The sequence below is a fragment of the Lissotriton helveticus genome, chromosome 1_1 (assembly GCF_964261635.1).
Source record: "Lissotriton helveticus chromosome 1_1, aLisHel1.1, whole genome shotgun sequence".
Classification (NCBI taxonomy): domain Eukaryota; kingdom Metazoa; phylum Chordata; class Amphibia; order Caudata; family Salamandridae; genus Lissotriton; species Lissotriton helveticus.
In genome coordinates, this window is record NC_136057.1 from 910,598,527 (window position 1) to 910,622,174 (window position 23,648).

Genomic DNA, 23,648 nt, shown 5'->3' on the forward strand with positions numbered 1-23,648 from the left:
GACTACGGCAACGCCCTCTACGCCGGAACCACCGCCAAGCTCCAGAAGAGACTCCAGCGGATCCAGAACGCCTCGGCGAGACTCATCCTCGACGTCCCCAGACGAAGCCACATCTCCAGACACCTGAGAGACCTGCACTGGCTCCCGATCAACAAAAGAATCACCTTCCGGCTCCTCACCCACGCACACAAAGCCCTACACAACCAAGGCCCGACCTAACTCAACAGCCGCCTCAACTTCTACGCTCCCAAACGCCATCTCCGCTCGACCAATCATGCCCTCGCAGCCGTCCCCCGCATCCGCAGAGCTACAACAGGAGGAAGGTCCTTCCCCCACCTGGCCGCCAAGATTTGGAACTCCCTCCCGACCGACCTACGCCTGACCCAAGACCACCTCTCCTTCAGGAAGAAGCTCAAGACCTGGCTGTTCGAGCAGTAGCGGACCCCCCCCCCCAAAGCGCCTTGAGACCCTCCGGGTGAGTAGTGCGCGGTATAAATGCCTATGATTGATTGATTGATTGACCCCCAAAGGCACCCCTGCGCCCGATGCCCCACTGCCTTGTGTGCCCAAACCGACGGTGCCTAACCAACCCCTAACTTCCCAGCTTACCTCTCAAAGTGGTGGTCGCACCCAGAAGACCTTTGTCCCCGTGCCCGGAGTGTCTTTCCAAACCGGAGGTTCTCCATTGAAACCAACAGGGCCCAATGTTGAAACAGCAAACTGCACCCGGCCGCCCTAGTGCCGCTGAGGGTGCACCTTTGGTGATAATTTGTTTCCGCATTTGCCCTGAGCTAAAGTCCAGGAGCTTTGGTCACACAACCCAGTGGCCTGCTTTCCAGCAGTCACCAACCGGAGGTCCCCTATACCCCATTGGATAACATTGGGCCTCGGCACTCTGCACCCGGCCGCCCTAGTGCCGCTGACTGTGTGATGAGAGTGCATCCTCGACCCTGGGGGAACCCTTGTTCTAACCCCAGAAGCTCAACTCCAAAGACCGATTACTTACCGGGTAACCTTTAACTTCATTTCTCTCCGTAGGAATCCATTGACTGTTTTTCTCTGAGTTGAATTGTATGGAAACCAGAAAAATAACAATTGTGCAATACTGATTTTACTTACCTTTTCTCTAGGAAATGTCCCAGTGTGATATCTAGGCATATCATACTGAGTAGAAAAAGTAATCTAAAAAGTAATCTCAAAAGTAACGTACAAGTAACTTACCTGTAATTTTCATTGCAAAGTCGACACAAAGTATATGTACAGCATTTCATAGTGCTGATTACCAGTATTTCAAACTGTAACCATTTCAAAAGTACATTTACAATTGCATTTCAAACTGTATATTTACTGCAAAGTATTTATTAACTTACCTGTGCTAGACTTGCTTGGTTCTAGAAAATAAAATAACTAAAAGAATATTTTTATACAAAACCAATTGGTCTGAAGTTCATTCAACAAATGCTTAACACTGTCCTCTAATACTGCCTTACTGCTCGACCACACTACCACAAATAGAGAGTAAGGTTCTATCTAACTTTGCCTCTGCCTAACTTTGGGGTTCTATTTGACTCTATGCACACAATCCCTCACTTTGGTATAGTATATACAGAGCCAGCTTCCTGCAGTCACTGCGACTCCAAGGGCCTATAATAAGTGTTTTATGGTGGTAGCTGCTCACCTCAGAAGGGGAGGAACTCGGGTCGTCCGTCTACAGCGACATTTGGCTGATCAAGAGCGCAAGCAGATGGGAAGGCTTAATACAGATTGCAATCTCCCTGCTGCATAACCTGGGTGTCTCAGTCAATGCCACCAAGTTGGGGACTCTATTTCAGACACCTGTACCATTCACTGGCTAAGCACTGCTTAAGGGAGTTCTGTTTTATAGTCTATGCAGACATGCGTATCTACAGGCACATATATAATGGACTATGTTCCTTAACCTGTATTCTGTTCATTGTATGTCGTGCTGTCATCCCCAGCACTAAAATAATTGGTTCAAAATCTGGGTGTCTTTTTGAAAGATAATCTCTTTATGAATGATCATGTTAAATCCATCTCTGGAACCTGTTTCGGCCTGATGCGCTTGATTAGGAAGGCTTTTTATTGGGCCCATCTGCATGCTAGGAAGACCCTAGTCCAGGTGTTGATAGTGAGCCACCTGGACTATGGGAATTACCTGATGGTCGGAATGAATGAAGTCCTTTTTTCCAGACTTCAGGTGGTACAGAATACGGCAGCGCTCCTTGTCTGTAAACTTCCGTCGCGATCCCCATCTGAACATTTATTACGATCCCTCCATTGGCTTCCTATAAAAAAGCATGCGCTCTGCAAGCTTATGTCTGGGGTCTTTAAATCACTGCACAGGAGGGTACCGTTTTATCTTAAAAACAAACTGCAGCTTTATATCCCGATTCGCTGGCTCATATCCAGTGAGCTATTAATGCTATGCCCAAAATGTATTCATACAGCCATATGTGGTGGCCACTCCTTTTCTTTCTTGGCTCCCAAACACTGGAATCAGCTACCCTATCCCATTCACTCTTGCTCAGACTTAATCCTCTTTAAGAATCGTCTGAACATATGACTGTTTGATCTTTAATCATTGTATGGAATTGTGACCTGTATCTGGTGGCTTAGGCTCCGAGAGATCCCCTCGGGGATGATTTGTGAGCCTAACAAATAAATAAATGTGCCCTCCTTCCTCCCCGGAAGTCAGTGTTTGTTACAGATTTATTTCACTTAAAACTTTTTTTTCTATCTATACACAAGGACATTATCCTTTTTTGCACACTACTCTATTCCTACTGTCACCTGATGAGCGAAAAACAATCTAACAATTGAGTGCCCATGCGCATCCAAGACCAGAGGAGGAGGGTTCACTGTGACTCGATAGACTTCTTCGCAGATAATACATAGGCAATAAGTTGTAGTCGGCTGAGCCCAACACTAGATGGCCGAAGTATACGCAGCATTTGAATTAACAACACTACATACAACGAGCAGCTTACAGGGTTAGTAAAAATCCTTACGAGTTTCAAATGTGGTTTGTCTCACCTGTATTGGGCCATGCGTGCTTTTGCACTTCTGTTTCTTTGTTGCTATTGACTATATTGTACTATTTATTAGTGAAGGGTTATGCTTTCCTTATTTTTTTAAAACTCTTAATAATCAACATAACTAATAGCACAGCTATGCAAATCATCGCTGATCTACAATCAAATGTAATATAAGGGTAGGTTATTCTCAGCATACTGCTACAAAATCGATTCATCAATCAAGCATCTCGCCCTCGATAAATGCTTTCCTTACTTGATTAAGTGCCCTGCGCTGATGCCACAAGGGGCAATATTTGAAAAGAAGAAAGAACACAAATTACATATTTTATTTATTTTACCCTTCTAAGGTATCAGATAATCACCGGAAAGCCTTCTGGGGCAATTTCTGGACTACAGAAAGCAGAAAATGGACCAATTGAATGGAGTCGTGATATGCCAGCTTCCTGCAGCCTTTCCAGGTACTTTTCTTTTTTTCAGGATCTGAATATTTGGTTTCTGGTAAAAAGACACATTTCTCAATTTCCAGGAAAACCTTCTACTAGTCCAAACCTATCCTTTTAATGGGTGCATTATGCCCAGCACAATGATAGATGCATACCATATATAATAAACCAGTCCATAATATTGTAATTATAGGTAAATAACTTGTTTAATTGCTATTCTTCTGTTATCGATATACAAATTCAGCTCCTTTGTGTCCAAGTAATTGAATAGTGCACTGTTCTTTACTAAACCTCTACACTCTCAACTGCTCTTCTGATCCTAGCTCGTCTTCATTTCCTAAAACTGCCTTTGCACCACTGTCAGATTCTGGACCTTTGTTCAGGAAAAGGAACGGAGAACCTCCGTTCGTATCACACAGTGCACTGCTCGAAAGTCCCTACGGTTTCACTGTTGTGCGTTAAACTATTTACATCATTTAGCTCAAACAATCAAAAAGCTGATACACAAATATGCTTGCAAACAATTCTTCATTAAGTGTTTGTTTGTTGTGCCACTGCGAATTTAAAAGCACATACATTTTAAGCCCAGAAATAATAATAGTATCCAGAGTTCAAAAACTAAACCGTCTTAGTGCATGAAACAGTGTACTCAAAACATCAATTTGAACAACCTATGGAAAGAAAACCCAATGAATTTCGGGTAGAACTCTTCATCAGTGGAAAATTAATATGGTTTCATTCTGACATGGTAATCCGTGGCCTCCTCCCGGAACAATGGGCAAAAGAAAAAAGAAAATCACACGTAAGTGTAGTTCAGAAATACAATGCAATAGAGACATTATTCAATATCTGTGCTTGAAACCACTATGAACATGTGTGGTTATAGAAAACGTGGTGCCAAGATGTTGTGATGGATGTGCTAAGTATCAAACTACATGCAACTACTTAGGGCCATATGTATCAAGCAAAATTGCATTCGCAAAACGTTTGCGAATGCAATTTTGCCAAATGGTATGTATTAAGGCAAAATAAGGAATTGCAAAATTTGCGTTTCCTTATTTTGCGATTGCATTTAAGGAATCGCAAATTTTGCGATTCCTTAAATGCAATGTAAGAAGCACCAAAAAAGTGCAATTTGGCCTTAAGGAATCGCAAATTACCACCAACTTCAAGTTGGTGGTAATTTGCGATTTCTTTGAAAAAAGCACTTTTTTGCATTTTTCAAAGTGCAATGTGAAGCACATACATGCCCTCAGGGCATGTATGTGCACCACATGTGCACCCATGCTTATTTCAGGGGTGCATCAGGGTGTCCTTTTGACACCCTGACGCAATTAGCTAATCGCAATCAAGGAATATTAAGAAATAGCAAAAAAATTGTGATTTTATTTTATTTTTACATACATCCCTATTTGAAATTCTCAAATAGCGATTTCTAAAAAAATCTCTATTTGAGAATCGCAAATCAGGATGTTTATACATATGGCCCTTCGTTCCCCCAAAGAATGGAGGTCTGAGAGCTGCTGAGCGAGTGAGGTGTGTGATTTGTGCTTGTCAAACACCCGAACCCGGCCTGAAAAAGAATAGGAAAAAGTAGGTAGAAGTCATGTAGTCATGCGGGAGAGGTGAACTGTTGGATTAAAATTTTAGGTCGTGCTGATGACTAATTACCTCCAGCTCCTGAACGTGAGCATAGAAGGACTGTAAAGAACTTCAGCTTCGATAGAAAGCAGGTCTGTGTAAAAATGAAAAAGTATGAGCATGAGCTACATCCATACTTAAAATGGCCTCGAACACCTTGAGCTGAAAAGATTAAAAAGCCGAAATTACCCTCTTTTCTGTATATGAACAGACGTGCATAGTTGGCCCGTTAACAACCGATTGGTCAAAAAATCGTACCTGGGGAAAATGTGAGATCAGCGAGTCAAACCGCTGTAATTAAATTGCGCTCCCCGATACTGTGGCGTGCAAAGCAGGTTCATCCGCGTCTAACGTAAGACATCATGCCTGGCCATCTGACCTAGTAGAAGCTTGAGGCGTAACCGCATGAGCCACAAACACTCCTGTGAAATCAGTCTCCTGCTCCACTATTTCCAGTCTCTTCAAAATAATGTTTTGGATTTTCCTGGCTTGTAGCAAGTGTTTTAGAGCAAACATTTTGTGTTTTTTCAACGGTTTTACTATGTTTCGGAGTAAGTCTTCACGTGTCTTGTGGAAAACATTTTACTCTTCACCTTCAAGTATGTTCAACGTATATCCCCGTTTCTGATATCTTTCTACTTGTTCTTGTATTAGTTTGTTGGCCTCAGATGCATTAGACGAAATTCTTTTGATGCGGATCAATTGTGAAACGGGAAGAAGTCTTTTTAAGGACATCGAATGGAAACTAGAGAAAAGTAAAGCATTATTTTTGTCGGTTGGTTTTCTGTAGACCGATGTTTGTAGGCCAGTTGTTGTGTTCTGTATTTCAGTGTCCGAAAAATAAATCTTGTGAGGTTGAATGTCATGTGTAAATTGAATGGGAGGGTTGCATTGATTTAGTAGCTGATTGTTCTTTTCTAGTGTTGTCCGGTTCCCATGCCAAATGCCTAGTATGTCATCCATGTAACGCATGTACGTAACCAGGTGTCTTTGCCACTGATTTTTGTTCAGAATGTACTTGCCTTTGAAAAATGTCATATATGTATTGGCGTACGAGGGCGATCCTGGAAAGCCCATGGATGTTCCCGTTTTGTGTAGGAAGTATGTCCCTTCCCATGAGAAATAGCTGTGGTATAATGAGAACTGTAAAAGTTCTAATAGAAAGATGTCATTCCCCTCGTCACGATGGCTAAGTAGCCTCCACTCAATTGCTTCTACACCCTCCCCGTGGAGCATAGAGGTGTATAAAGCCACTACATCAATGGTGCATAGTAGTGTTTCTGGGTTGAAGTAATGCCGTATTTGTGCGAGTTTGTTTAAACAATCAGGGGTATCCTTCACATAGGTACTCCTCGATTGAACAACGGGTTGTAAGTAAAAATCGGTGTACTGCCCAATCGGTTCTTGTATCGAGCCACACCCGGCCACAATAAGGCGGAATGGGGGAATTTCTGCGTTCTTGTGCATCTTGGATAACATGTACATGTGTGGTATCTGTGGAGTAGTGGATTGTAAAAATAGTCAATTGTCTCTTTGATCCAACCAATCTCTTGAGCACGATCAAGAATCTTTGTTAGCGTGGTCATGAATTCCTTGGTGGGATCCGATGGTAATTGGATGTAAGTATATGTGTTATAAAGATGATCATTAACTTTCTGAACGTAAAACTCTTTGTCCATGACAACGATGGCCCCGCCTTTGTCTACTGGTTGGAAAATTAAAGTAGAGTCCTCTCTTAAGGAGTGCTGACTGACGCCACCTTGTGCCTGCTGCCTCGTAGGTTCCGCCTGCCGCTCTCTGCCTGCCGCGGCTGCCCCTTCCTCGCCTGCTGACCGCCGCCGCTGACCCGGTCACTTCCCCCCCGTCTCCCGCCGCCGCCCCAGTCTCCTCCTTCCTGCTCCCGCCTCCGCCTCCAGTCCCGCCTCCCCTCACTGCCCATTGGCCACCCCGCCTCCCAGCTGACCCTCCCTCCCGGCTCCTTATTTAAGGGGACCATGGCGGACTGGTCAGTGTGACCCCCTGTGCCCCCACAGCCGGTCGCTCCTCTCCACTGCTCTGCCGCCTGCCTGCTTGCTGCTGCCTGGCGCCTGCCTACCGCTGATCTGCTGACTGACGCCACCTTCTGCCTGCTGCCTCGTAGGTTCCGCCTGCCGCTCTCTGCCTGCCGCGGCTGCCCCTTCCTCGCCTGCTGACCGCCGTCGCTGACCCGGTCACTTCCCCCCCGTTCTCCCGCCGCCGCCCCAGTCTCCTCCTTCCTGCTCCCGCCTCCGCCTCCAGTCCCGCCTCCCCTCACTGCCCATTGGCCACCCCGCCTCCCAGCTGACCCTCCCTCCCGGCTCCTTATTTAAGGGGACCATGGCGGACTGGTCAGTGTGACCCCCTGTGCCCCCACAGCCGGTCGCTCCTCTCCACTGCTCTGCCGCCTGCCTGCTTGCTGCTGCCTGGCGCCTGCCTACCGCTGATCTGCTGACTGACGCCACCTTCTGCCTGCTGCCTCGTAGGTTCCGCCTGCCGCTCTCTGCCTGCCGCGGCTGCCCCTTCCTCGCCTGCTGACCGCCGCCGCTGACCCGGTCACTTCCCCCCCGTTCTCCCGCCGCCGCCCCAGTCTCCTCCTTCCTGCTCCCGCCTCCGCCTCCAGTCCCGCCTCCCCTCACTGCCCATTGGCCACCCCGCCTCCCAGCTGCCCCTCCCTCCCGGCTCCTTATTTAAGGGGACCATGGAGGACTGGTCAGTGTGACCCCTGTGCCCCCACAGCCGGTCGCTCCTCTCCACTGCTCTGCCGCCTGCCTGCTTGCTGCTGCCTGGCGCCTGCCTACCGCTGATCTGCTGACTGACGCCACCTTCTGCCTGCTGCCTCGTAGGTTCCACCTGCCGCTCTCTGCCTGCCGCGGCTGCCCCTTCCTCGCCTGCTGACCGCCGCCGCTGACCCGGTCACTTCCCCCCCGTTCTCCCGCCGCCGCCCCAGTCTCCTCCTTCCTGCTCCCGCCTCCGCCTCCAGTCCCGCCTCCCCTCACTGCCCATTGGCCACCCCGCCTCCTAGCTGACCCTCCCTCCCGGCTCCTTATTTATGACGCCCCCTCAGCGACCGCGCAGCGGACGCGCGCAGCGGGAGCGCCGTTTGAGCGCCGAAGGTGCGCCAAAGGTAAGCCCGTCTGCGCCTGGACCGCGCCCAGCGCCAGACCCCCTGGCCCCCGCGCCCGCCAGCCCCCCCGCAGGACCTACAACTTCGCCACACTCATCGCACTCAACACCGCCCGAGCCCCCGGATGCTACCAAGCATCCCCGCGACACACCCATGGACCCTTCGTCTGCCGATCCTGCAACTTCTCCTGCCACCAAACCTACACCGCACCTGCCAAGACTGGAAGCAACAACCACCTCAAGTGCATCATGCTCAACACCCGCTCCATCCACCGCCACGCCGTGGAACTCTGGAACCTCCTCGACACCGCATCCCCTGACGTCGCCTTCCTCACGGAAACCTGGATGAACGCCTCCTCAGCCCCCGACATCGCCATAGCCATCCCAGACGGCTACAAGATCATCAGGAGGGACCGCATCAACCAGACCGGAGGAGGCATCGCCATCGTACACAAGAGCACCATTCGCATCTCGACTGACTCCAGCATCACATTCAGCGCCGCCGAACACCTCCACTTCCAGATCCACACCGACCCGAAGACGACCCTCAGAGGCACCCTCATCTACAGACCCCCGGGACCGCGATCACAGTTCTGCGATGACATCACGGACTTCATCAGCCCACACACCCTCCCCTCCACCGACTACATCCTCCTCGGGGACCTCAACTTCCACCTGGAGAACAACAACGACCGCAACACCACCACCCTGCTGGACAACCTCGCCAACCTCGGACTCAAGCAGCTGGTCAACACCCCCACCCACTACGCCGGCCACACGCTCGATCCTATCTTCTCCCCCAGCAAGCACGTCTCCTTCAGTCACTCCACCGGACTCAACTGGACTGACCACAGCTGCGTCCATTTCAGCTTCGTGAAGAACACGGCCCACCACCACCCGAAGCAGGTTCCCCACAGGAACTGGAGCAAGATCACCGCCGACCAGCTCGCCACCTCCCTCAGCCAGAACCCACCCGTCAGGACAACGGACCCTAACACAGCAGCCTGCAACCTCACGCAGTGGCTGACCGCAAGCGCTGACGACCTCGCCCCACTGAAGGACCCACTCACCAGACCCAGAAGCAAGAAGGCTCCCTGGTTCACCGACGAACTCAAGGACTCCAAGAAGGCCTGCCGCACCCTCGAGAAGACCTGGCTCCTCAACAAGACCACTGACAACATGACCGCCCTCAAACTCGCCACCCGCAGACATCACCAGCTCATCCGCACCACAAAGAAGAAATCTCTGAAGGAACGACTGGACAAGAACGCCCATGACAGCAAGGAGCTCTTCAACATCGTCAAGGAATTCTCCAACCCCAGCACCGGCAACAACGACATCACCCCCTCACAGGACCTCTGCGACTCCCTCGCCTCGTACTTCCACCGCAAGATCTCCGACATCCACAACAGTTTCAGCGCTCAACCCCCGCACCCACCGGTCGAACCTACGCACCCAGCCGCCATCCTCCAGACATGGACCGAGGTGACCCCCGAAGACACGACAAGCATAATGAACACCATCCACTCTGGATCGCCGACCGACCCGTGCCCCCACCACATCTTCAACAAAGCGGCCCCCACCATCGCACCCCATCTCCGGGACATCATCAACACCTCCTTCAACACAGCCACCTTCCCTGAGAGCTGGAAGCACGCCGAGCTCAGCGCACTACTGAAGAAACCAACAGCGGACCCGACCGACCTCAAGAACTTCCGCCCCATCTCGCTCCTTCCCTTCCCGGCCAAAGTCATCGAAAAGGTCGTCAACAAGCAACTGGCCGCCTTCCTCGAGACGAACGGATCCCTCGACCCATCGCAGTCCGGATTCAGAGCCAATCACAGCACCGAGACCGCCCTCATCGCAGCCACTGACGACATCCGAGCCCTGCTCGACAACGGTGAAACAGCGGCACTCATCCTCCTTGACCTCTCCGCTGCATTCGATACTGTTTGCCACCGCACCCTAGTCCAACGACTCAACAACACCGGCATCCAGGGGAAGGCCCTGAACTGGATCACCTCATACCTCTCCGGAAGAACACAGAGAGTACGCCTCCCGCCGTTCCGCTCGGAGGCCACCGAAATCATCTGCGGCGTCCCGCAAGGATCATCGCTCAGCCCCACTCTCTTCAACATCTACATGAAACCACTAGCTGCCATCGCTCGCAATCACAACCTGAACATCATTTCCTACGCCGATGGCACCCAGCTGATCCTCTCCCTCACCAGAGACCCCGACACCGCCAAAGCGAGCCTTCACGAAGGGATGAAAGACGTCGCCGAATGGATGAACAGCAGCCGCCTAAAGTTGAACACGGACAAGACAGAAGTCCTCATCCTAGGAACATCGCCCTCCGCATGGGACGACTCCTGGTGGCCCCCAGCCCTAGGCGCCGCACCCAAGCCAACAGACCACGCACGCAACTTGGGCATCATCCTGGACTCCTCCCTATCGATGACCAGACAAGTCAACGCCGTCTCCTCATCCTGCTTCCACACACTCCGCATGCTCCACAAGATCTTCCAATGGATTCCCACCGAGACAAGGAAGACTGTCACCCAGGCCCTCATCACCAGCAGACTGGACTATGGAAACACCCTCTACGCCGGAACAACAGCCAAGCTTCAGAAGAGACTCCAGCGCATCCAGAACGCCTCCGCCCGACTCATCCTGGACATCCCCCGTCGCAGCCACATCTCGAGCCACCTGAGAGACCTACACTGGCTCCCTGTCAACAAGAGGATCACGTTCAGACTCCTCACCCACGCACACAAATCCCTCCACGACCTGGGCCCTAGGTACCTCAACGACCGCCTGACCTTCTACACGCCCACCCGCCAGCTGCGATCAGCGAACCTCGCCCTCGCCGTCGTGCCTCGCATCCAGAGAGCCACCGCCGGAGGAAGATCCTTCTCCTACCTAGCGGCTAAGACATGGAACTCCCTGCCCGTCCGCCTGCGGATGACCCAGGACCACCTCGCCTTCAGGAAACAGCTCAAGACCTGGCTGTTCGAGCAGTAGCAGACCCCCCCTCCCCACACGCCTTGAGACCCTTCCGGGTGAGTAGTGCGCGATATAAATGCCATGATTGATTGATTGATTTTCTCTTTGGAAGTAAAATTAGTCAATTTTGGTGGTAGATATTTGATATTTTGTAAATCTTTGTTGACGAGTAGTTCAAAATTATCCAGAGTCTTGTGTGAAAAGGGCACAGTGAAGGTACTCTTGGATCGGAAGCTTTCCGGTGCTCCAGATTGTGTTTGAACTTGTGGACAAGTGTGAAAGAACCATTTAATGCGCAGTTTCCACATGAATTTGAATAAGGCGATTTCTGTTTCCAAAGCATTGGATGTGTACGATGGAAAGAAGGACATGCCTTTATTTAGTACAGCAATCTCTCCAGGTATAAGAGACCTTTCAGAGATGTTCATGACAAGGTTGTCGTCTTTTTGAGATTTCGTTGGGGTCTGGTTGATTCTACCACTTTTTTTTGTTTTGTCCCCTTCTTGTCCGTTGCCTTGTGGAGTGTCTGTTTTGTCAGGTGGTTGATTTGATGTCTTGCCCTGGTCTAAAAAAGAAGTGTTTTTGCAGGTTGACAAACCTTTTGTTATACTATAGATTCTGGACCTTTGCCATCCTTATGTCCCACCCACAGGCTTCGTCTCCCCTTGTTCAGAGGACATCCATTTAACAAGCACCACAATGACTACTTAGTCGGACACTCTTAGTTGCATTTACTAGCACGAACATCGGCCCTGCTGTGAACCTCGAAGTGGTGTGCATGAAGTAAAATTGATTGTAGGTTTACAGTTGCCTCACTTGCCTCTCCCAGTTTCCCATACCCCAACAATCATGGCTTTTGTCACAGGCTTCCATTTAGATACTTACATACTGCTCTAAATGTATATTTCTTACAGCTAAAGCATCCAATGACTACAGGTATTCTAGCTTGACCTTACTGTCCAATAAGTAATGTGTGAAATTGGTTGATCCATAAATATTTTCCTTCAATATTTATTCATATGACTTATTTATGGAATTTATAGCATGCATACTATACACAATTAGCTGCAGAGAATGGCAGCCTCTAAAAAGTTAAACTGCTTTTCTTTTTAGAGATTGTGCTATATTTTGGGACCTACAGAAAATGTACAATACTAGCTGTTAATTTGTATCTATTTTTCTAAACACCTGGTGCACTAACTTTAGTAATGTGTAATACAATGCCTTTTTGCCGTACAAAATATTTAATACCTCCATTGGGTCCTAAAACCCAATGTTATCATTCATTCTGATTTTAAAGTTCTTTATTAGAGTATTGGGTTTTTATTTCATTTTCCAGCAGTTACCATGTATTTAAAATACTATGTTGACACACCTTTATAGTTTTAAAAAATATGCCTTCTTTGCAACTTGTTCTGTAGAGAACTACCAGTCTCTCCAGATATGATGTTAAAGGTGTCTTACTTCTTTGTAGATTCTTGTATAATCTTATGCATTTCACGTTCCCTGACTTTTATTTGTGTAACATTTGGGCATTTCTTACGTTGGTTTGTTTCTTCATAAAAAGAAGGTTATTTCACAGTATATTTTGAGCAGAGTGCATAATTATATATGTCTAAATTTTTAAATATCAGATTGTTACATCACTGTGGATCTGTGATATTCTACATAGCCTGGTAAATAAAGGGGGCATGAAGATTGCACTGCATGTAATAAATTAAGCACTGATACTTCTCACTGCTATTTGGACAGACATTTTTTACGTTATTCTTTTGATTATGTTACAATAGAGATTGCTAACATGATTCACTAATTGTACCTATCTGAGAGAATTCTTCCAAAATGAAAAATTAGACATTTCTGATATTTACTGGATAAAATAACAAAATGCTTGTTTAGGTGGATACTCAATTGCACTAAAATATCGAACTGTGCATGTGGTATTTATTGTAGTTCTCATTTCTGCTACCTTAGCTATGGAAGATTTTATTGTGTTCATTGACATCTGTAACAGTTTTTTCCAAGTGCTAAAGTTAATGGGACACAGTTGACAATTTGATATAATAGTTGCTTCTTATTTTTTAAATAAAGACAGAACTTTTGTTGACTCCTTCATAAACAAGCACATTGTCAACCACTCTGCAAACCACAGTACTGGGATTGACGGCCTCACCAACGACTGGTTCCTTGTTGACAACTCCACCGTCAATGGCAAGCTCATCAACGGCAATGAATCAATCAGTATTTGTATCACGCAACACTGTTACCCCTAGGAGTATCTAGGTGCTGAGGCTACTGAGTCTCTGCCGAAAAGCTAGATCTCTTTCTGAAGTCTGCCTGGTAGGGCGCTGTTCAGAGTCAGGTCTTTCCAGGTCTTGGCAGCAATGTAGAAGATGGAGCAGCCTCCACTACGGCTGCGACAGAAGTGGGAGGTTGTGAAGGATAGTGCAGGTGTCCTAAGGGTTGATGGAAGTTCAGTCGATGGCTGCTGTAGGATGGCCCTCGATCTTGGAGGGCTTTATAGACGTGTGTGAGGGTCTTGAACTGGCATCTCTTCTGGATAGGGAACCAGTGGAGGTTTCCGAGGTGGGGGTGGTGTGTAACCGTTTTGGGAGGTCAAGGATGAGTCTGGCTGCAGCCTTGTGTATGGTCTGGAGTGTTCTGAGGAGCTGGATGAAGATGCCGGTGTAGAGAGCGTTACCATAGTTGAGGTGGCTTGAGACGAGGGCTTGAGTGAAGGTCTTTTTAGTGTTGATTGGGATCCATCTGAAGATTCTGCAGAGCATTCAAAGTGTGTGGAAGCAAGAGAAGGCGACTGCTTTGACTTGTTTCATGATCATTTGGCTGTCGTGGATGATCCCTAGGTTGCGCGCCTGGCCTATTAGTGTGGGGGTTGATCCACATTCAGCTTGCCTCCAGCTGTGGTCTTGGGCAGAGGTGTTGTTCCAGAAGATCAGTACTTCTGCCTTGTCGGAGTTGAGTCTGAGGCAGTTGTGTCTGATCCAGTTGGTTACGTTGGTCATATTGTTGGAGAAGTTGGTTTTGGCAGTGTTTGGATCTCTGCGAGAGAGAGACGATTAGTTGAGTGTCAACTGCATAGGAGATTATGTTGAGGCCGTGGGATCTGACGATGTCTGCAAGGGGGGGGTCATGTAGGTGTTGAACAGAGTGAGGTAGAGGGATGATTCTCTGGGTACGCAGCTTATGATGTCCTTGGGTGTGGAGGTGAAGGGAGGCAGCTGGGTGCTCTGTGTGCATCCTATAAGGAAGGAAGCGATTCACTTGAGGGAGTCTTGCTGTATGGCGATGCTGTAGTATGTTGATGAGGGTATTTTGATAGACTGTTGAACGCCACAGAGAGGTCGAGGAAGATTAGGGCCAAATTTTCTGCGCGGTCGACAAGAGTTCTGATGTTGTTTGTGGCAGCAATCAGTTCAGTCTCAGTGCTGTGGTCGGATTGGAATCATGATTATGAGGCATCTAGTAGGTGGTTTTGTTCCAGTCGTTGAGGTTAATGAGGTGGTGGGCAGGAGGTCGGAATTGTAGATGGTGGCAATCTTACTCTGGAAGCAGCCTGAAAGGGTGTCGTAGAATTTTTGGTAGGGGTGAATTATGGTTTTTTCTGGCTGTCGGGTTGGATAATTACTGGACTATTTTGAAGAGTACCTTAGTATGGTTGGCGCTGTTTCGATTCAGGCGTGGATGGCTGCTTTCTTAGCTTCCTTGATGTGCTGGTGATAGTTGCTGAGGGCTGTTTTGTGAGTGGCCCGGTCGGTAGTGTCCTTCGTGAAGCGCCATCGCTTCTCCAGTTGGTAGCAGTTGCTCTTGGTGATCCTATGCTCTGGTGAGTACCAGCTGGCTTGTTTTGAGGTTTTTTGGTTTCAGTGGGGTATACTCTATCAACGCAGCTGGTGATCCAGCGGGAGATGTTCTGGACAGCTTGGTCGAGGTTTGCTATGTCATCAGATTGGGTGGTGGTGTGGGCCTGTGTCCACTGGGTTTTGGTAACCTTGCTCTAGCTATGGTGAGTGGGGATGTGACGCTTGGTGATGGTGTACTGGGCGTCGGAGAAGGAGAAGTGTATGTTGGCATGGTCAGTCCAGGTGAGTTTTGTGGTGTGGCTGAATTTGAGTTGTGTCGCTATATGTGAAAGTGGGCGTGTTTGGCCTTGTGCATGGGTTTAGTGACCAGTTAGGCGAGGCCAATGTTGTTCAAGTTCTCCAAGAGGGCAGTGGAGTTGGCATGTAGGGGTTTTTGATGTGGAAATTGAAGGTGCTGAGTAGGACGTAGTGGTGGGAGTCTGTGGGTAAGGGTGTGGTGAGGTCAGCGATGACCCGCAAAAAGTTGGTCCGGATTCCGGGGGTCTAGGCTAGGGTCCTTCTTATTGTGGTCTTTGCGTCTGTAGTTGAAAGTTGAGGTGTTCCATGAATGGTGTGGGGTTGTCTTTAGTGATGGTGAATCTGATGGTTTCCTTGAAGATGCTGGTGATGCCTCTGCCTTTGTTGGTGTTGTCTTGGTGTATCATCTTGAAGCTGTTGGGAGTGGTGATGTCAGGGTTTGATCCTCGTTACGGTGATGAAGGCAACATATGTGGAGAGGGTGGTGATGGTGTCCCAGATTTCCGTGCGTGTTTGCAGAGGGAGTGGGCGTTGAGCAGGATATATTTGAGCACTTCCAGGTTATTCGTGGTCATCTGGGAGGGAGTGGCATGGGATCCTATGTAGGTTTTGTTGTAGGAGAAGTGACAGTGTCGGCAAGTGAAGGTTTTTTTTGGTGAATCTTGGAGAGGAGGTGACACAGCTGTCATTGCTGTGCCCGGTGTCCAGGTCGAGATCCAGACATAGGTGTGCGCAGACGAGCTTGCCTATTGCGCGGCCGCACAGCGGCCTCCATTTAAAGTCCTGGGAGGTGGGAGGGGCTAGCAGCGAGTAGGGGGGCAGGGATCGGCAAAACGGTGGGAGTGGGACGGTAACTACTGCAAGTCGCCTGGGGCCTAAACAGCAACCCTAACCTAACCCACTAAATTAACTATAAACCTAGGAAGCTCAACAAAAACAAACACAATAAAATAATGAGACTAAAAAAGGCATAGAAGGGGTGGTCCGGGGACATCAGCAGGCAGTTGTCACCTGGGACTGACCAGACATCCTAGAGGCTGGGGGATGAGGAGCAGGCTGGCGAGGCAGACCAGCTGGAGTGGCTGGAGAGTGGCGCTATGGAGGAGGAGGAGGAGGTGGAGGAGGAGTACGAGTACGAGACTGCACCACTAATAACACTGAAATCAAAAGCCGTAGCAGGTCATCTTTGCTACACTTCACCTACTTTGCCAGTGAAACAATTCAACACTGACGTAGAAGGAGACTATGAAGTATCAGAAGATGGGTGTCCCTTTGAACCTCTTCATAGCCCAAGGACCTGAAAGTCATGTGTCCATAAGATGAGAAGCAAGCAGAGGTTCCGTTCTACCCATGGGATCCTAGCCCTTCTTGTGTTCCTCTTTTACCACGGGAACATCCTGGCACTATGGGCATACACATTATGACCAACATTATGATCCTTATTACAAGGAATCTCGTTGAGCCTCTATTTATGCCTGTGTCTTTGGATCTTATTAAAGTTATCCAGGCTATGATGATTGATTAATATTCAAGAGTTCTTTAGCAATCAAACCATAATCATCTAGTATCATCAACTCAGCCTCCTCCCTGATGCCACTACAAGAACTGAATATGCAACCCCAAAACGCCAGCCTCTACCTTTGCGCAGACTCAATGGAATTGGATGATTTTGAGAAAGAGAAGAAAGGAGAACTCCTTGAGCAGGCTTGCCAAGAATGGGCTAATTATAGGGTGAGCCCTTCAGTTGAAGTAGAACTGCTACCTGTGGCTTCCCCACCAATTGACCATCGTAGATTACACTCTTTTGTAGATAAAGTTTCCAAGATTTTTATTCTGCCAGTTCAAATGCTGCAAACTAATTGTTTTCTTTATGATTTGAAATACTTTCCAAAAAAAACTTAAAAGCCAAAACTATAGTGGATCACGTATGGAATGAGGGGCAAAAGCTGATGGAAAGTCCAGCTACCATGCTCAAGGTTTTAAATGAAGTAAAGAGCACCGGACTCTACACTAGCATGCCTGACAGGCCATCCTAAAGTAGACTCAATTGTGGAGAAGGAAGATACCTGGACTCTTTAGGTAAGCCAGTCTCATCACTGGCAGTGGTATCAATCAGGGCAGCTAATGCGGTGGCAATCTTAGGCCACAACGATCAGCAATGTGGAATGATACCGCCCCTTTTTGGAACTCATTCTGGAAGGGAGGGAGCTCTTTTAGTATTAAGGAAATTAGCAATAGTGTCAGCAGCTATAATAAACTGAGCTATGAATAATTATAACATATTTTGTTAACTAGCTGTAGCACCAGCATTAGGATGTGAAGGATGGCTAAAGTGTGCATCCTTTCGCCCAGAGGTGCAAAATTGCATTGCAGATATACCATTCACTGGCATATTATTGTTTAGCTGCCATGTTGGCAATGCCATTTAAAAGTTGAAAGTTGATACTAACTCAGCAAGATTGTTATGCTACCTTCAGGCTCTTAGACAAACATTCCTTCATAGCTCTGAAATCCAAGGATACCAATCATTTTAAAGTGCTTACTAACTATATCAACCACAACAGCAACAACAGTACTCCTACTTTAGGAAAACTCCTAATATAGGAGGCCATGCTATCTGATACAAGACTTCAAGGTCCATTCCTAGTTTGGAAAGGTGATCTTTCCTAATGATAGAGTAGCCTTGTGGTATAACAGTAAACATATTCAGACCAGAAATTTCATTCAACTAAGTTTCCTTGAAGGAGCCTAAGTCGGGCGTTGAGTCCGAATAAAGTCACAAATATCCAATTGATGCTTGTGTCAAGGTCTCACATTGATGAGAAATCAACTAATTCTATGCATATCAGATGTACGCTCCCCATCCAACCGAGAAGGTAGATTCAAAATAAAACCACACGTGGTGCACAGGAAAGATTCATGGTAAAATGTAAAATTAAATAAATGGCGTAAACAGTCATTACCTCTTAAAGAGTGCTTGGAACTGGTCAGAAGAGGAGAAAATAAGGCTGGGGGGGATGGCAGTTGGTGTGAATTGGTCACACATGGGCATGCCTATTGCACGCCTGCTGCATGGACGTGCTGCACCATCATTTGTATAGCAAAAAGAATCCTTGCACTTTACAAATGTATAGTGTGCAACCGGAGTCCCCAAAATGACGCCTAACAAACTGCCCTAATCCTAGTTTGACAATCAAATAAGGCAAATCAGTGACACCAAAAATGGTCTGTTGGGTAAGAACTTGCAGGCAGCAGCCTCGAGTGGAAAACCAGGCACTTACAATCAGAGCCAAAGCAGACATGAGTGAGTACATTTACAATAAGTCAAACTTTCCCCAAAATATAAACAAAATAGTTAAAAAGTTGAGCCAGCAAAATCATAGTATCAATGTGGACTTACTTAGTACTAGTGCTATGTGCAGAGGTCTTTGGCTGGTCTTGTGGCCTCCAAGGTGAGCTATAGCTTGTAGGACGTCTTGGCTTTCTTGGTTGAGGTTCTATATATTCTGTGTTGCCTTTAGAGCTGACTTTCACCATTGAGTGTGTTCCTCCATAGCCTTATTGAGGTATCTGGTTGGTTATTTATGGTTTTTGCAGTTGAACTGACCAGGTCCTGTCAGGTCACAGTCACTTTTTTTCTGATGTACTACCTTGTCAAAAGCTCCTGTTAACAATTAGTGGAACTCTTTTACTTAGATTTCCGAGTCCAAGCATATGGAAATGGAAAGGAATTCTTGAAAAAAACTTATATCAACTTTCTTCCAGGGTCTGGTAAATATCATTGTATTACAGGCGTTAGAAGCTTTGCTTGCCATCGGAATGTCCATTGATAAAAGAATTACGTTATAATTGCTCCTGTAATGGAAGTGTTTCAGTGATTGAGTTTATACTTATTGGGGCCGATGTAGCCCCAAGGGTGTGGCACACCTAATGGGTGCGAGTAGCGACCAGTTCATAGAGGGCAAGTGATTTACTGCTGTAGAAATGACTGGAAGTGCTTGTTTGTCAAAACAACTGTTGTGGTCCCCTACTATATGTAGTGTCATGGGAGTTAGCAGTGACAGAACCCTTTTGGCTTCCAATGGACATTAGAGCTGTGACGTAAGTGTTGGGGCCGAATGCAAATTCCGAATGTTGAGTTCGCAGTGACACGCAGATGAGTGGAGATGTGTAATACCAAGCTCCGTGTGTGACATAGTCATTGGTGGGTACCCAGGCTGTTGAGGGCGCTACTGTATATTCCTGATCTTGTGATCCATGATGATGGCAGGTATTGATGTGCAAAATTAACATTGTGATGGGGTCTTCAATATATTAGATTAAAATAGGCAGAGAACATCGTTGATGGGGAGCATAGGACTAGCACGGATTTGCATTTCAAGATGGTGAAGTCCTTGATGCCAGGTGTAGGTAGGGTCTTTTAGTGGACCACTGCTAGTCTTCATATAAGGATGATTTCCGAAGCGAGTTAGATGTCTGTAAGCTATTGTAACATGGGACACTCATCTTTGTCGACTAGGTTTCAGTGATGAAAAAGTTAAGATTGAGATCTGCTAGAAGGTTTACGTATGATTTCTATTTTTGCTTAGGGATCTTGCTTAGATCAGCATGCATGATAGCTAGTGGAAGTTATTATTGTGTAGGGTTTAGGTTTGTAGTTGGTGGAGTCCTGTTGAATATTGGACTTCCTGCAAAGGGCAGTTATTTGCCTCATTATTGGCATTTTGTGTAGGGTACCAGGACTGCCCATCTATAAGTATGTTAATTTCAAATGTATTTGATTGATATTAGTGCATTGCTGGGGTAAGTGAAGCACAAATAGGTGGTGGATGTATTGACTTTATGTACCTATTTTTGCTTATTTTGTATTTTATGTTGTGCTGTTTGCTATATTTTAAGTTGTTGTTGAGGTTGCAGCTCTTGGTGTGGCTATGGCATGTCATGTAGCAGAAGCAGTGAGCATGATCTATCACATGGTTCACCTAGTTGTTTCAGTTGAACAATTAGGTACTTCACTAGGTTTGGTGTAGAGAGATCGATATATACTCCAGGAGTGTTATGAGATGTGTTGCTAGACTGGATTGGGAGAGAAGCTAGTAGTTGAATTTAGCTACAAAGAGGCGAATGAGTAAGAAGGGATGGGAGGATAGAGAAGAGTGTGCAGGAATGAGTAGGATTCAATTCCCTAGCTGTGTGATGTATATTGGGGTTCAGGACCTGCATAAGAGGAGTTGGATGGTAGTAATTACAAGGGTGCTTTTGTTGGATGTATTGTATTGCATCAATCACCCCAGTGCCAGTCGTCTTTGCACTTTTGTGAATGTCCGGAACTGGCCACTCATTTCCTTTCACAAATTAGCTTTCCATTGCATTGCATCCATATCGACAGCTGCGCTTGCAATATTGGTCATGTTTTTTTAGTACCATATAAAGATTGCACATTATTTATGATTATGCTTAAACAAATGATTGTCATGTTCTTTCTCAAGAAATATGTGATACTTATTTACTGAAAGATATTACAAGAATTGTTACCAGTCGGATAGATTAGCGAGATTGAATTCATGTTGTGTGAGTGCAGTATAGTAGTTCCATATATAATGAATACCTCACACAATCTCTGTGATATCTTCGAATTAGTGCATAATATTTTATTATGAAACAATACGTAGGAATACAAATACAACTTTATTTAAATCTAAAAAGCAATATTATTTGGTTGCATCTGATGGACGGAGTGTTTGAGCAAATCAAACACTCACTCCCAGTCAACTGATCTGGGTTTAATCCATCACCATTCTTTAGCCCACTCAGCCACCCCATTTCAGACATGGCCATATGCAAATCAGTCTGACCCTGTGCCTCATGGGAACAGTCCAGCATGGTGATGGATTAAACCCAGATCAGTTGACTGGGGGTGAGTGTTTGATTTGCTCAAACGCTCCGTCCATCATCCCCTTTTGTATCGCTTTGTTCGCCCTAAGTTGGCAGGGTTTGCTCAGACGTGAGTCCCTTGTTCACTTGGCCACTGGATTCAAGATAGCCTGGCTGATGAGGATTATGAATCCGAAACCGGTCCCAGGATGCTTGTTTCCGGTCCAGGGAAGACATGGCGTGGCAGTTCGGACTGGACTATTCCCATGAGGCACAGGGTCAGACTGATTTGCATATGGCCTTGTCTGAACTGGGGTGGCTGAGTGAACTAAAGAATGGTGATGGATTAAACCCAGATCAGTTGACTGGGGGTGAGTGTTTGATTTGCTCAAACGCTCCGTCCTTCATCCCCTATTGTATCGCTTTGTTCGCCCTAAGTTGGCAGAGTCTGTTCAGACGTGAGTCCCTTGTTCACTTGGCCACTGGATTCAAGATAGCCTGGCTGATGAGGATTATGAATCCGAAACCGGTCCCAGGATGCTTGTTTCCGGTCCAGGGAAGACATGGCTTAGCAGTTCGGGCTGGACTGTTCCCATGAGGCACAGGGTTACATATGGCCATGTCTGAACTGGGGTGGCTGAGTGAACTAAAGAATGGTGATGGATTAAACCCAGATCAGTTGACTGGGGGTGAGTGTTTGATTTGCTCAAACGCTCCGTCCATCATCCCCTTTTGTATCACGTATGGCAGTTTGTCATGTATGAGCATATTGTGAGCTAGAACTGGTGAGCAATATGTAGATATTGGTACCTCAGATGCCAGCTTGGTGATATTGATACCTCGGAGTGGCATTTATTGTTGAAATAGATCCGAATGCTACAGCAACTACTTTTCTCAATCCAATGTATATTAATTCTGACATTCTTATAGCTCTTATCTCCCAACCCATACATTGAGATTCATCATTTATGCATAATATTGAAAAATATATCCTTTAAGAATAATTTCCAAATATGTACGAGCAAGAGCTGTGATAATGCTGAGTAACGTCAAGTACAATCATCAGTGCACAAGTATGCTGTGGCCATTCAAAAACCTCTTTCCATATGTATGTTTATATGTGAGGGTGTTAGAGTGCCATGATTTCAATTATTCACGTAGCAACCATCCCAGTATTACTGAGAGCACTTTTTCTACAATATCCACTGCCAGTACATATGTTTCTATTGGTGCCTTCACATTTCAGAAAACCTGGTTTTCGTATCCACACAATTTTATAAGTTTTTTGTTTTGTATGTTTTATTCCAGGCAAATTATTCAGTATTTTGAACTGAACAGAATTGCTTCATTTCTTGGACATGTTAATACTTCATTCTTGCTGATATTTCCTAGGTTGTCAGCTGTGTTTCCCAGAAATATTCGGTATTTTCCTTCAATTAGCTTTAGAGCCAGTTTTTTCCCCTTTCACCCTCACTTTCATCAGCAATCCATCCTGGGATCTCAGTGTATTTTCAGCCATTTTACTAGGGAAAGCCTCACTTGTGGATACTTTGAGAATTTTCCATAGCTCCATATAACACTAGAATTGGCAAAAGCATTTGAGTGCATCTCCTGGCCTTAACCCCTTCGATGCTAATGACAAAGCCAGCTCGTCATGGGCGTTACCTGCGCTACGCGGATGACGAGCTGGCTTTGTCACAAACCGCGCGATTTTTAAAAATCGGCGCACAGCGGGAAAACGCGGTAGCGCGGTAGCGGTTAAACTAGTCACCTTCATAATCCTCCTCTTCTACCCCAACATGTTTAGTACAGTGCTGATTTCAGTGCTTTTATAACTTTTCCAGTCCTGTTGGGAGCATTCCTCCCCACTCTTTTGTTTGTTAGATATGATTAATTGTAAATTCTGATGGTCAGGCACACATGCTAGCTTTTTTGTCTAGTGCCTTGAAGGCTTAATAATTTGGCTTAGAATGTGAATCTTTAACTTGCTGTTAGGTTGTTCAGTATTCAGACTGTACCTGAGGGGGTCAGCGTTCAATTTATGAAAAGAAAACAATCTCCTCGTCGATTTGTTCATAGATAATTTCGCCAGTTGCAGTTGCTGCTCTACTGGAGTACTTGGGTGGTACATTTAATGTACATTTTATTTGTACATATCCAGCTTTCTTCATCCTTTCATAGCTCCAATATAAACGGTGCACATTTTAGTTTTTTTTTCCCCCTCATATGGTACTTCCGTCCGTTGTGATACCCACTAGTATTTACAAGATTGGATAATGCTATATTCCCTTCGCCCCTTCACAGACTGATCTGTAGATCATTACCAGACACATCCTTGGAGAACCTGGAGAGCATGCTTTTTCAAAACA

The 23,648-nt window shown here is 46.6% G+C and overlaps 1 protein-coding gene across 3 annotated transcripts in view; it reads left to right on the forward strand.

Moving 5' to 3' along the window:
- TBK1 (TANK binding kinase 1) overlaps positions 1–23,648 on the forward strand; it is a 428,747-nt gene that overhangs the window by 194,288 nt on the left and 210,811 nt on the right. For all 3 annotated transcript variants that reach the window (XM_078676127.1, XM_078676137.1, XM_078676146.1), the window contains exon 7: positions 3,404–3,514. In XM_078676127.1, the coding sequence (XP_078532253.1) occupies positions 3,404–3,514 (111 nt within the window). The remainder of the gene's footprint in view (positions 1–3,403; positions 3,515–23,648) is intronic.